Raw genomic sequence first — 14,295 nt, 5'->3', positions numbered from 1 at the left:
GGAGTTACTTATCAACCTGAACTCAGCTGATAACGCACTTGGAGGACTTTTGATAAATGTACACTGAACGGAACTGATGACTACTCAGCGTGATGTGAACCATTATTTACATTGAAGCTTAAGGGAGGGGTATGAGAGGAAGTGACCACTTTACACCAGAACTGTTTGTTGTCTGGTAAATTTGAATGTCTTGCTGATAGAATGTTGCTCTGCCAATTCCTGGTTGCAACTAGGATACTGCAATAGGCTACAACACTGCTGACAGCGACGACTGATTGTCTAAGACTATTGAAAAAAAATTCATTGTAGGACGACGTGAAAAGTAATTTATCCAGTGCACAAATAAAAACTGCCAATCAGGAACTAAAAATGTAAAAAAAAAATGTAGCATGCCACTCAGACATAATTTTATATTTTTTATTTAGCATTTGAACTTAACAATCATTTTACTGGCCCAGATGCCTCACTTACCTTTAAAAATCCCTTTAATCAGAGGAGCAACAGCGCTATTGAACACTTCTTCCTGCTCCGTGGACGGATCAAACACGTAATCATAGGTGAATGATTTCTCACTGCCCAAAGTCACCTAAAGAGAAATGGGAAATTGCATTTCATGTTAAAGTGATATTCCAAACTGCTTGATTTACAATGTAAACAAGCTGTTTAATAAGTCTTAAGCTGAAGTATAGAGTTGCTCTGCTCCAAGAAAATATTACTCTGAATGCCAGAACTATGAATATTTTGTTTAATTCATGAAAATGAGATTTGGGGCTTAATTTTCATTCCATTGAACTGCTGAAACAATTATCAGCAATTCAGCTTTGTTCTCATTGGGTAGTTAGGCTGACCAATTTAAGTATTAAGGCATTTCAATGCTGGTTAGTCTCGCCAATTCCCTTTATTGTTCCAGTGCGATGGTTTACTGTTAGCTACAGTTAGCTGAACATTACAATCAGCATCTGCAAACTGCTCTTCCAGAGCCACATGTGGTTCTTAAGCAGTAGATGTAGGAAGCTGGCTCTGTATATACTATGCCAAAATCAGGTATAGTGTGCACAGAGTCCAGTGGATCCCCAGAGGCTTAAGTAGATAATACTATACTAAAAGCTCTATTTGTGATGGTGTGGTCGAGTAGTTGGGTTTATCAGAGGGCTGTTTTAAGCATTTGTTGTACACACTCATGCAAGAAATGATAACACACTCGAAGACTAAATCCTAGACCAGTTGTTTTGTTTAAACAGTTATTACTTTGTTATTTTATGTAAGGGCCAAGAGGAACTCAGTTTTAGGTAAGTAACCATTTCAAGAATAGCAATACTTCAAATGCAGCAAGTATTATGTTGTAAAGGCCTAAAAATTACTTTACAGGAGTATTAAATACTTTGGCAACATCAATGAAACAGTAGCAAACTTGACAAATGTAAGAGATAAGATATTTAATGTAATAGGCAGAAAGTGCAATGCAACTCAATGGAAGGAAAAACAGTTCCATGCAGTTACAGGAAAATAATCTATCTAGACATGCAGTCTTCGGGGGTTTGGACCAACACTGGGCAAGGGTCAACTCAAGGGAGGTACTGCACAACCAGCAGCACTGGGGTGGCTGGATGCGGAGGTCACAGGACCCAATGTTAGTCAATGTAGACCGAGGACACCTACAAGAGGTGCAGTGTACAAGTAGTACCTGCGGTTTCAGGGCACAGACCCTGTAGGTTAGAGCAAGCACGGGAGACCACAAAGCAGCACCAGTCATACACCACTAGTGGCACGGGTGCATTTGGTGCAGAGTGGGAAGGAATCTCAGTTCCAGCTGGATCTGGAGTCCTTGTAGTTGAATTCTTCTAGACCGGGCCCTTGTCCTCAGGAGATATGGTCTTTGTTGAAGAGTAGGCAGTGTTCCCCAGGTTTCTGGAAGTCTCTGGCCACAGGACAGGCAAAGTCTTCTTAGTAGGATCTTTAAGCTGGAGACAGGCCAGTAGGGCTGGGGCCAAGTCAGTCGTCTTCAAGCTTTGCTGCACGGCATCCTCTTTGATCCTCAGATTCCTGCAACCTACGAAGGGCAAAGTTCTGTGGTGCCCCTAAATACTGAATTTAAGTGCGCTATAGGTACTGGCAGATGTTAGCCAATGGGCTACTTGCCTTATAGGGTGACTACACTGTTAGTATATCCCCCTTCCTTTGGGGAGGGGACATCCCCTAACCAGATTGGCTAAAATGTTCCCATTCAAGATGGGGGGGGGGGGGGGTTCAAAGGAGGGAGGTCATCTCTGTCCAGCGCTGCTTAGAGGTGGCCCTGGCAGAGAGGGAGCACACCCCTCCTGACTACTAATTTTCAAGCCGACCTTGCTGGCAAGAGTGGAGCTCGGTCAAGGGGGCAGGCATCTTCACTAGCTGGCGAGGCCCTGGCTAGCATAATAAAGGGCAGGAGGCCTTTCAGGCTCACCGCACTGAATGCCGTTCCTGCTTGGGGGTAGGTGAGAAGCACCTCCATCCCAAGCAGGCTTTGTCCTGACCCATGAGAGCACAGGGCTCCCACATCAGGGGGGTCCGAAACAGGTCTGCATGTGGCAGGCTGGTGCAGACCAGTCAGCTGGACACGAGGGAGTTAATCAGTTTTCAAGGGGTATCTCCAAGATGCCCTCTTAGTGCATTTAGTATGGGTTTATTATGCTGAGAACTTGGATACCACACTTTAGTATCCAGTAAAGCTATAATGGAGCTGTGGAGTTCGTAATGACAAACTCCCAGATCATGTGCTCAATATGGATTCACTGCACTTGCAAAGTCCAAGAATGGACATAGACATTGTAGGGGCATACTGCTCATGCAGCTATGCCCTCACCGGTGGTATAGGGCACCCTGCGTTAGGGCTGTGAGACCTGCTAGGGGGGTGATTTACTTATGCCACAGGTAGAGTTTGTGCGATTGCCACACCAGGATGAGCGCCATGTCTACTTTCGTTTTGTCTGCACCAAAACACACAGGGCCCGATTATGAGGTCAGTCGGAAATCCTCCTACCGACAAACTGTTTCGATTCTGACTTCATGATTCCAATCTAGGCGGTCGGAATTGAAACCGGACGGTCATTCTGGCTGGCTTCCAACAGTCTCAAAAAGCCCCTTGACCAGTCGAAACCTGCACATAATCCCTATACGGTGGCGTTTCCGCTGTCAGGATTACGATGTTGGTTTTCGACATGCTTACTATGTTGGGAAGCAACTTTGGGGGCCCCTAGCAGGGCTCCCATTCAGCCACGGCTTCCGGTTAGGGGCAGAGGGGGACCTTGGGGTGCCTGCCACGCGGTGCAGGGATTAGGAGAATCTCCCATTCCTCTATGGGAGCTTGTGTTACGGCCTGTTTACAGCCGCAACACAATCTTCCCATAGAGAAAGGGGAGTATGCAACCACACCATGTGCAGTCTCATTGTAATACTACGTTCAGGACCGCTGACCCGAGGTCGGTCAGCCGTGAATCTGCAATGTCCGTTGGAGGCAAATCCAACCATCATAATCAGGGCCACAGTCTGCAATGGCAGTGTGTGTATGTGTTAGGTGAGGGGTCTCAAGGTGGCACAATACATGTTGCAGCCCTTAGAGACCCTCTGTGGTCACCTGGCCCTTGGTACCAGGAGTACCTTTTACAAGGGACTTCTAGGTGGGGCAGAGGTGTGGAAATAAATGTACAGTTTTGGAAACGAATACAGGCACTGGACACCAGATTAGCAGGGACCTAGTACACAGTCAGTCAAAGTACATCAGATATCAGGCAAAAAGGTAGGGGGTAACCATGCAAAGGTGCATAGGAAATGACCACGGAGGTCAACCATCCACTGGGCTGAGAATTTGTAAAGCAAAATCAGTTTGTCTTTCCTTACCTGAGGTTCGCCAGAAACAAAGGTGAGGCACACCTGACAGCCTTCATTAATCTCCTTGGGGACAAGGGGTCGACAGCGGAGGGCCACCTTAACTGGAATCCCATCTTCCTTCACCATTTTCTTCAATGGTCTCTCTAGAAATGTAAAGATATGTTAGACATGAACCACAGGGAGCAAAATATATTCATAAAGGAATACCCGCGGGAGAGATTGCACTCGTTCTTTAGTAGGTAAGCGAGGCAAAGCTGAATTCCAGGAGTTCAATAGCATAACTACTTCAGAATTTAAAGCAACACAACAAGAAACAATGTTAGGATTAGCAAATCTGTATTCCACTACAAAGTAAGATGATGCACGTTATCCTAAACGATAGATTCCTTCAGAGGGGCTGGGTCAGCGTGGGTGATGCAAAATTCACTTTTTGGACAATGAAGCGACAAACCCGCATTTAATAGTTCCTTAAATAGTAAAATGATTAATAGGTGTCTATAGAGGTTGCCTGGCATTTACTTCAGTGTCAGGTCTGCCTCTGGTCAGGTCATGTGCCAGGGACACAGCTGAACAATAAGCTTCGATATGGAACAATAGATATGAGAGCACACATTGACCCACTTTCGTAATGTAGTCTAATATCTTGATGCCCTTCTGAAGTTCTAAGTTATATGTACCATAACACTATAAACGGAGGTCAGATATCATAGTGCTCATGCCATAGCAGTTTTTCTACATCCTGCACTGATCAAGCATATGAACAAGGTGTACAAGAGTTCAGAGGATTCAACAGGCAAGTTTTCGCTTCCTGAGTTTTAGGCTTCTAGACATCAGGAGCAGCTGAGCCAGGGTGCCAGTACAGAAAAGGTTTAAAAGAGCCTCTTGCATAAAAAAAAAAATATGTAAAAAAAAAAAAAAAGACACGACATGATTGACTGTATTATAGCCTCAACAAAAAAAAAAAAAAAAAAAAACCACACTTATTGGGGGGGGGGGGGGGGTGAGGAGATTAACCTGAAAACCCCACAAGCTGACAGTGACAATTAACACAACCTGAATGGGTTGAAGCGTAGACGATATTTAGGTGCGCTCCCTACATCTGTCAGGCTGATTATAGAAAGAAAATGAATTAGCGTTTCACCTACAGAACAGATTGTTATTGTATACAACAGTCGTTGTGAAACTGGCAGGTAGGCATCAACTGATTGTTCTGTGGATATCTGTTAAATAAAGATAAGCCTTCATGGCAAAAGGGTTGGGGGAGCCAAGATATTGGGGTACTCTGACACAGGCTTAGCCCTAGGCCCTTCATGGTCAAAACAGGGAGAACGCTATTGGACATCTCTATACTTAACCTCTACGGCCATTACCTTTTATAAGCTCACTTAATATAACAGAACGTCAGGGCGGCGGCCCCAGCAGGAGTTAACTGTAAGTAGAGACAGACTCCAATGGGCAATCCAACTACACATCCACACAAAGGCTACAAGGGATGAGGAGAGAACCGGGCAACCGAAATATTTTTGTTTTAGAAGAAAGGAGACGTGGCAAGTTCACAATTAAGTCACAGCTGACCTGGGATTGCCTGCTAATTCAGGTAGGTTTCATCTGATAACTGAAAAGACTGGGAGTTAGAAAAAGGATGCAAGAGACATGGTCCAGAGTTCTGTACACACCAGGTACAGATGAATGGCAGGCTTAGGGTTGAGGGGTCAACTAAGTCCGAACAACAATTTCAATTTGGAAGATTAGTGTAAAATTAATAAACAAAACACCAAACTGATAGATTCAACAAGGGGGGACTAAAGATAGGAGTTTGCAATGTTTTAAGTGAAAAACAGCACAAGAAAGTACTAAATGCAAATGAGAGTCTATGTTATGGCAGACCAGAACCAAAGTGCACTTTGAAGCATTTAAAAGTCTGATACACCAAGCATGAAAACCAAGTCAAGGATTTTACCTTCAGACTTGGTCAGAAAAATGGAGTGAAAAGTAGAAAGCTGTATTGAGTGAAGTTGGACTGCCTTGGGGCAAGGTCGAGCTTAAGTCATTGGTTTAGGCAGAAAAGAATCCTGTGTGCAGCGCCTTAATGTCCACCCAGTGGTGTGACTAGGGAAATGAGCCATCCCCTTCTACTATGTCCACACAAAACCGGTTTTTGGGACGGCTTCCCTCCCACTGCGTTTGGAGCCAGCTTAACTAGTGTGGGCCTCGAGAACAAACGGTTTGCCTGCTGCCAGGTCTCGCATTACATTTGCTTGTAAAAGCGCAGGCCTCACCTTGGTCAATTTCAAGTTAAGTGCCTGGCCCATTCCAACTATCCTTATAGCAAGCAAAAGGAAAAAAAACCCCACCCCGCAACCAGGCTAGTGCATTTGTTATGGGAGCAGTTTTCACACATTGTGAGGGAGGCAATAGTAGGGCCGCTGTCCCAGGCTACTGCTAATTAGCCAAACTGGAGCTCGGACACAAAGTATACATTCCTAATAGATTTCCTCATATTTAACAAAAGTGCTCCAAATGTTTTTTTTTTAAATATACATATGCCAAAGGCTAGATTAAAATGTATACTCTTTATGTTGACATTTTCCAGGCTCGAGCTTCAGTACTGCCAGTGACATTAGGTTGTGGTGCCCATCAACTGAGGAACACGCCAACTTTCATTTCACACGTGCCACTTAAAATATCAGGCACCCATATTTAAAGGCAAAGTTTCCAACCTTTTAGAAAGTTATTTTGACAGCAGGTTTTCAGGCTACTGGAGTAAGGCTACACATGGTATGCATGAAGCGATATTTCACTGGCCAACTGTGGATGGCACAATATGTGCTGCAGTCCACAGGTGGCATTTAATTTCCAGGCCCTGGTTACGTTTTCTACATCATATACTATGGACCTGTAGGCAAGTTAAATGTCAATTGGGGATACGCAAAACTAATTATATTTTATAGGTGAGCACAGGGATTTCACTCCTGTTAAGAAGGGGTGAAGTGCACAGAGTTTTCAGTCCAGCAAAACAGAGCAAACTTGGAGGAGAAATCGTACCATAGTAAGCAATTTCCTACAATTGCCAAGATTGTGTCCCGCCATCTTGTCCCTCCTTTACTTAATTGAGGAAAGGGGCACCTAGGAGGAGGAGAATAAAAAGCATGCAGCGTCCTTCTAACTCTACTATTAGCATTACACTCTTCTCCGTGCTTGCATCACACTAAAGACAGGGGTGTAATAACACCAAAGATGTCAGAAGGTGCACTGCTGTGCACAGAATAGAAGGTGCAATACCAACAATACTCCTTAGGAAGAGGCTGCAGGGTTCCAAGGACAGACCTGGCATCAAATGCAGGTATGTGCAACATAGCACTCACCTACAGGGAAAACCCAGCACCACTCTTTAAACAGAGGCTGGGACGCTTCGAATGAAAGACCAGGACATGGTTTATAACTGCAGCTTTCACCAACACATTCTCCCCTGCACAGGTAAAACTGTCAGTCAGCACCATGCACAGTTCAATTTTGGCATTGATGGAATGTCTTGCTCTGCTTCTTTGTGTAAATCTAGACAACGCACCAATTTATCATTTGGACAGTGGGATCCAGCAGCCCCTTTCCAACCACACCCTCTTCATTGCCCCAATACAAACAAGCATTTGCAATGCAATAGGTCTCGCATTTGCAACAGTTTGAGCTCTTGGCATTGTAAATGACAATGCCTTTTATTTACGTATTGGTTTTTAAAACAAATAAGGCATAATTATTTTTAAGAGGGTTCCCCCCTCACCCCTTTCTTTTTTTACCAATATGTCTTGTATTGCCCCGCTTTACCTTTATTTACCTTTACTACTTCACTCTACAAGATGATGAAACAGTACAAAAAAGAAAAGATTATAAAGAAACAAAAGAAAACAAGTTTAAAAGAGGGATGGGAAAGAAGGTTGAGGGAGACAGTACACATGGGGGGGGGGAGGGGGAAGAAGATGAGCAATGAAGAGATACATAGAAGACAATATGAGGGATGGCGGCCTAGAGCAAGGGCTCTCGCTGTATGTATTTCAAAGTCGGCAGCAGGGAAGGGGCGGGGGTGGTGGTAAGGGGCATTTGGGAGGACGACAACCGAAGTCTCAGAACCTTCCCAGAGCTTTTCAAAGGTTTCAATCCTCCCTAAAAATCTTTGACGTCAGTGTCCGTCTCTTCCATCAAGCGCAGTGACAGCGCTTTCTACCATCCACACATCTCCCCGAAAACAGATCCACGCACCAGCATGTGGCAAGATGTGTGCAAATGATCATCTGGGGGGAGGGGGACTTTCAATCCCCAACAGTCTGCTCGCATCCGCAAAAACCATCTAGATCAAACCCTTGTGCAGGCAAATTCCAGCTCACACAGAACTAACCCCTGATCTTGTTTACATCACCCTCTATCAAATATCAACGGTACCTCAGGCTGGGAATGGCCACCCCAAGGTTGGCCACTGAGATAAACTAAAGAAGCAAAGTCAGGCAAAGAGCAGTAGAAACGTGTGAACGAGAGGTGTGCTGTCAGGCGTGCGCACAGGCAAAAAGGCACATGCAACAAAGCAAAGATCTGTAAAAAAAAAAAAAAAAAACACACACTTTTAGAATTTATAACAAGAACAAGTATTGGCTTAGCCAATACGTCTCGCCTTTGGGACCTTATAAGTGTTTAGCTATGCAGCACACAAGCTGAGAGTTTACAAACATCAGAAAGTAGAGAAGCTGATCACATTTTATGTACAATGGCAGGAACCGAACAGTTCCGCCCTGCATACCCTCTGAGCAGGATTAAGCAAGAGCATGAACAACCGATCTGTGGTGGGTGCGGAGGGAACATGGAATGTTTCCTTTCATCTTTAAAAATGCAAGACTACTTACAAGTGTCAGAATTCAAGGAAAACATGAGGATGTGCATGTGTGACTCACACTTAATATGGGACTCGGTAGGCTCTAAACCGGGAGTGGTTTGCTTTGACTCTGGGTGTCCAAAAAAAGACCAGGAGACCTCCTTGAGCAACACACTACATGGCAGGAGTAAACAGTAAAGGGGCATACAGTGGGCATCACATTGACGGGACAAACGCGGCACAAAGTGACAGGGATGGTATTAGAGCTACAGCAGTAGGAAACAGTGACAGGAAACACAAACCGTGAAAAAGACGATAGTCTGGTACTTAGGGGCGTAAGCAAGACAACACCGCAAGCATGCATTGTGCAAACACTAATGCAGCACTGAAATAAAAAAGGCTCTCACTTTCTCGCACGATGAACATATCAATAGGTTTGTCTGAATTAAAATCACCGAAGGCCATGCGTGGCTTTCGGTCCCAAAGAATTCCTGAGTGACCGGTAATCGCGACAGGTGTGCAGGTAAGGCTTCAGACACAAGCAGCAGGAGGGGCATGATGGACAAACACGGCATCTTCACGCACACTATGCGGAAGTGGTGCACTGCGAGAGGCCAAGGCTGCGTCACAATCTGGACTCCGGGAACTCATGAGACACCAGGGGAGCCTGGGAGTGACAGCACAGACCTCGATCCTGTCATTATTAGCACCACTTCTGAGTTAAACGTTTGCGACACTATCAAGTTTGTTTACGGCAACTCTACTAAGTGTTTGCTGGTGGATTTTCGTGCATCGCAGATAGAGAAAGGACTTCTTATCCCAGGGAACAAGATTCTCCTTACGGAGTAGCCATTTCTGAGGTGCAATTTTGCCCTTTCCGCGCTCGCGATTTCGCATGGTCATCAATGTGTAATAATTAATTTGAAAGGAAAAAAAAAGGTATACAAGGGATTTTATATAGTAAACAAAAAAAATTACATTTTTGATACATGCTTGCACTATTTACAAATTTTGCAATTATATTCAAGCCTTTTATTAATTATTGGCACCTGCTTTTTAATACTTATTCTAAACAGCTGCTTGAATGACGTACACAGCATAAGCGTAAGTTTCACGGACTTGCCTCTTGTTTGTCTCCATATCTGTATATCATGCTCGCGCACTTACCAAAGTAAAACATAGTCTGCTAAAATTTGGTCCTTTGTGAGGTTAGAGTCCAAGCATGCATGGTAAAGCCACTTTGAACCCCGTGTGTTTTCATATATGACACGCGCTGCATAGGCGAGACCAACAAACGCGGCCCGCGCTCTGCTTAATGACTGTTTTGAAGCGTGCTTGTGGCGGCATCCGCCTTGCGGGAGCGAGCAACAGCCAATTAGCATGCGCGCCGCTGCTCGCTCCTGCAAGGTGGATGCCGCCACGAGTGTGTGCTTGAAAATTAACAGAGCGACTGCTAAAGGCCCTCCTATGCAACATATGCGCGCTGCATAGGCAAGACCTAAAAAGCAAAAAAACAAAAAAGGGTCTAGGAGACACAACGGGTGTACACAAACTAGCAAGACGGGTGCAGGGATTTTGAAGGAGTCCCGAGCTCGCACAGCGCTTCTCTCCGTGCGTAGCAAGTCAAACATACAACGAAGTTCAGAATTCTAAATGACTTTGGTCAGATTCAAACCGGAATACAGCAAACTGGAGAAATAGGCGCAAGGGAGTATCAGAGTGCAGAGGAGATGGAGGGCTGGACGGAACTGACTGAAAAAACAGTGCCTAATGACTAATGAAGCCCACTATTTAACGCCACAAGTGAAAGATCCAGTCCGGGTGGGCGGGGCCAAAAGTGGTCAGGGCGGTAACAAGGAGGGACTAAAAAGCCTCCTTCACAATAGAAAGCCAGCGTTTAGCCTAAACTATGCCAATGGGAATAAGGGGACGGCTTTAAGTCCCCTTCGGAAAGCAGATTGATTAAAAAAAGCCCTCGCAGAGCAAGGAGCACCTGTGCGCTCCAGCTTGCTACACCCTGACCCTCTGCACCTTCATCTCCCCCTCCAACCCAAATCGCTGCTCTAAAACATGTACCACTGACAGCATCTGCACAGCTTGGAATCCCCAAGTCGGTCGCAGCCGACAGGGAAGACCAGATTGCACAAGGTCATAACTGCTCTGCGATTGCCTGAATTCTCCATCGCCTTCATTCACTGACCTTCATGTTTCAGACACTTGGTTCGCCTGGTGGATTTAATGTACGATGTAGCATTCCAAGGCGTTTCCCCCCTCCCCCCCCCCCCCCCCCCCCCCCCCAAGGCCCTGCCTCTTTGAATGCTTCTTTGATGCAGATTACTACAGAGAAGCTAAAGGACAAATAAGCAAACAGAAAACTACTTTTTTTGGGGCAGTGTGAGGTGCTTTGCTACTCCAGCTGAACCTAAATGGCTATTGCTAGCTCTCCCTTAAACAAACATCTTTTATTTGGGTGGAGTCTACAGTCTTAGAAGCAGAAGAAACTAGCATAATTGGCAAGGATAATCCAGCAAACTGTATATTCCGATGTGACAGTCTCCGCTCAACTGGCACGAACAGCTTGTGCTACCCTCGGGAGAGAATGTGGCCAAACGGCTAGGGCGGTGGACCTCGGAGCTGGGGAACCGGGTTAGAGTCTCAGCAAGGACGCTCAACATTGTGATTCTGGGCAAATCATGTAATCACCCCGTGCCTAACAAAATGAATGTGTCTGCCTGTAACGTAACTCTGTGCTCATGTACAGCGCTCTGAGGTATCGTTAGCTCTATCTAAAACAAAAATAAAAAAAAAACACATTCACAGGTCACAAGAGGTGGTCGCGGATGTGCATTCTTTTAAGATAAGGTACATTTCATTTTCAATACAACAGCCACAGTCTTAAAATACAATGTAACAAACCAGGCATCTCATCAGCATTAATCAATACAACAATAAATCTAGTACGGGCGTGGTCTGGCCACGAAGGAAGATGGCCGCCTGAACGTGAAGCTCCGCTACAAGACGGACCCTTGACGGAGGCGGCGCACTTCACACCTCAGCCGGGATCACCCTTGTGACAGATATGGTATCCTACAGCAGCGCTTTCACTTGTGGCCGAATTTCGGAACGAAACAACCCTTTTTAGGGTTAATTCAGACTAGAATACTTTCTGCTCCGGCAAGCACATCCTGGGCCTCACACCACAACAAAAAGCCTCGGCTCTTGCGTAACCGGAGCTCCTCTCACTGCATTCCTGAGAGGACTTTATTACCGTGCATAGCGGAAACGGTCTTACTTCATCCAGCGCTTCAGTAATTTTAAGCCGGTAAGAAGTATATTTGCCTTATTCATCTGTGCTCGATTCCTGCGACTAAATGACCCTTTTCAAGGTCAATTCTGACTGAAACAAATGTCATTTTACCAAGTACTTTTGAATATCGGAGCTCAGCTGTTCAACTGAAGCACCTCACACGCTGCCTTTTTGCACTCCAATTAACATAAATCGTCAGAGCTCTGAACAGTGCTTTTATAAATTCTCCAGCTCTCATCTGACATTTACAGAGAGAAAATTAGGGAATGGAGTTTAGGTCAACCAATACTTCCATACTTCTGTGGCATATCCATTTCCAGAATGTCTCCAGATAGACTGATAATGCTCATTAAAAGCTCCTTTTCATAAGGGTACAGCATTATGACTTCAGCAACTGCCACCATGTTGTCTAGTGAAAATGTTTTTCCGCTTTTGAAATATTGTGACGCATTACGCGCGTTCCGCCCAATGCCTTGAATATCCTGTCAGCCTTATACTGTATTTTATAAAGGTTCAATAATTTTATGCACAATGTAGTAAAAGATTGACCTTTCTCTTCTCATAATCTATAACTTACTAGTTACTTATACTGATATTGTTTAAGTGACAAATGCTAAATATTTTGTGCCATGAGATACTGTACATTGTCATTTGCGATAGATTATTCTTGTAATTACTACCGGTACGAGACTAATATACTTATTTTGCAAGAGCCTTCTGGATTAAGTGTGGTAAATATTTTCTATTCTCATATTAAACACTAAGTGCTCTAATTATTCACATCCGATTGACAATCGCTTTATATGTGCCTGGTTTTCACAACACTTTGAATAAAACATTTTACAGAGGTCTAATCACAAAAATGGCAACAAAAATTCCAAATTGGCTCCTTTAGCAGACGCACATAAGCAATCGCGTATTATGCCTACTAAAGGTTCACCTCCATCGCCACCTAATCCATCTTTGGTCACCTCAACTGCAGAGTCAGGAGTAACTATGAACCGTATTTTACAGGAAATCTCAACTATCAGTTGCCGTCTGACAGAAATGGATAATAACATTTCTTCCCTCACGACAGAAACTAAATCCATTAGAGCGGATATTGCGCAATTCCATCAAAAACCAGAAGAGTTGGATCGACGATTAACGGTGGTGGAAAATAGGCTAGACTCAGTCCAAAACAGGGAACAAGATCTTCTACTCCTTCGCAGTAAGCTTGTTGACTTGGAAGATCGCAGAAGGCCAGAATGCTCGGTTATTTCTATGTAAAACTCTTCCCAAGTTACTCGGTATCACTTTTGATCCGCCATTGGAAATTCAACGTGCTCATCGTATTGGACCTCCACGAAAAAACCTGGACTCTCGACCAAGGACCCTAATTGTTTGTTTCTTGAGACACGAGCAAGTCAGACAGATATTCATGTTAGCTCGCACGCAAAGATCCTACATTTAGGATGGTCATCAAATACATTTTTCAGCTGACTTCGAGAGAAACCAACGAAAGAAGGAAATTATTCCTAACTATGAGGCCACAACTACGGAAGCTGGATATCAAGTATGGCTTGTTCGACCCAGCTCATTTACGTATCACTAGCAATGGTGAATCGAAAGATTTCTACAATCCTGAAGAATTACAACATTTCCTAGACAGTCAATTCAGGACATGGATGTACAACGTATTTCTCACGATCAGCCTGATCAAACCTCTCCGCAACCTCAACAGTTGACAGATGGCAGGCGTCGCAACCTTGGTGAAGCTCGCCATCGAAGTAGAGACATGGAAAGATCTCTTCGTGCAAATGAGGATCAAACATCTGCCTTACAGTCTGTAATTACCTTCACACACAATCAACTTAAAGATAAGTCCAGATCACCCTTACAGTCTGCATCAGATGGAGAATAAGTACGGTTGCTCTATACTATCTTCACAGTTACGGCCTCAGTTAATATCTTAATATCCTTTTATCAACTTACTTGGCTTCTTAAGTTAAGCCAATCCATAACTCCTATGCTTTACTTGTACCTTGCTTTTCAGTCAGGGGGGGGTAAAAGGAGTACTACTTTTATTTATTATATGGGATTATAATATCTTACTGAGTGTTTAGCTTTATAACTGTATTTAATATGCATTTTATTTGAGATCTTTTAACAGAAGAATTCCATTCTATATTCTATTTACAATTATATACTACACTGGTCATCTGTTATATATTATGGGATGTGGTTTGAATTTTTTGCTGTTTCACTTTATGAACAGGTTCTT

General features: G+C 44.2%; 1 protein-coding gene across 3 annotated transcripts in view; it reads right to left on the bottom strand.

Moving 5' to 3' along the window:
• The window catches only part of KIF4A (kinesin family member 4A), a 286,675-nt gene that overhangs the window by 248,504 nt on the left and 23,876 nt on the right, over positions 1-14,295 (bottom strand). For all 3 annotated transcript variants that reach the window (XM_085608378.1, XM_085608380.1, XM_085608379.1), the window contains exons 2-3: positions 3,877-4,010; positions 472-586 (exon numbers count right to left, since the gene is read on the bottom strand). In XM_085608378.1, coding sequence (XP_085464504.1) covers positions 472-586; positions 3,877-3,993 — 232 coding nt within the window. In that variant the 5' untranslated portion in view covers positions 3,994-4,010. The remainder of the gene's footprint in view (positions 1-471; positions 587-3,876; positions 4,011-14,295) is intronic.

Source organism: Triturus cristatus, chromosome 5_2 (assembly GCF_964204655.1).
Source record: "Triturus cristatus chromosome 5_2, aTriCri1.1, whole genome shotgun sequence".
Lineage (NCBI taxonomy): Eukaryota > Metazoa > Chordata > Amphibia > Caudata > Salamandridae > Triturus > Triturus cristatus.
This window is presented reverse-complemented; position numbering and strand designations above follow the sequence as displayed.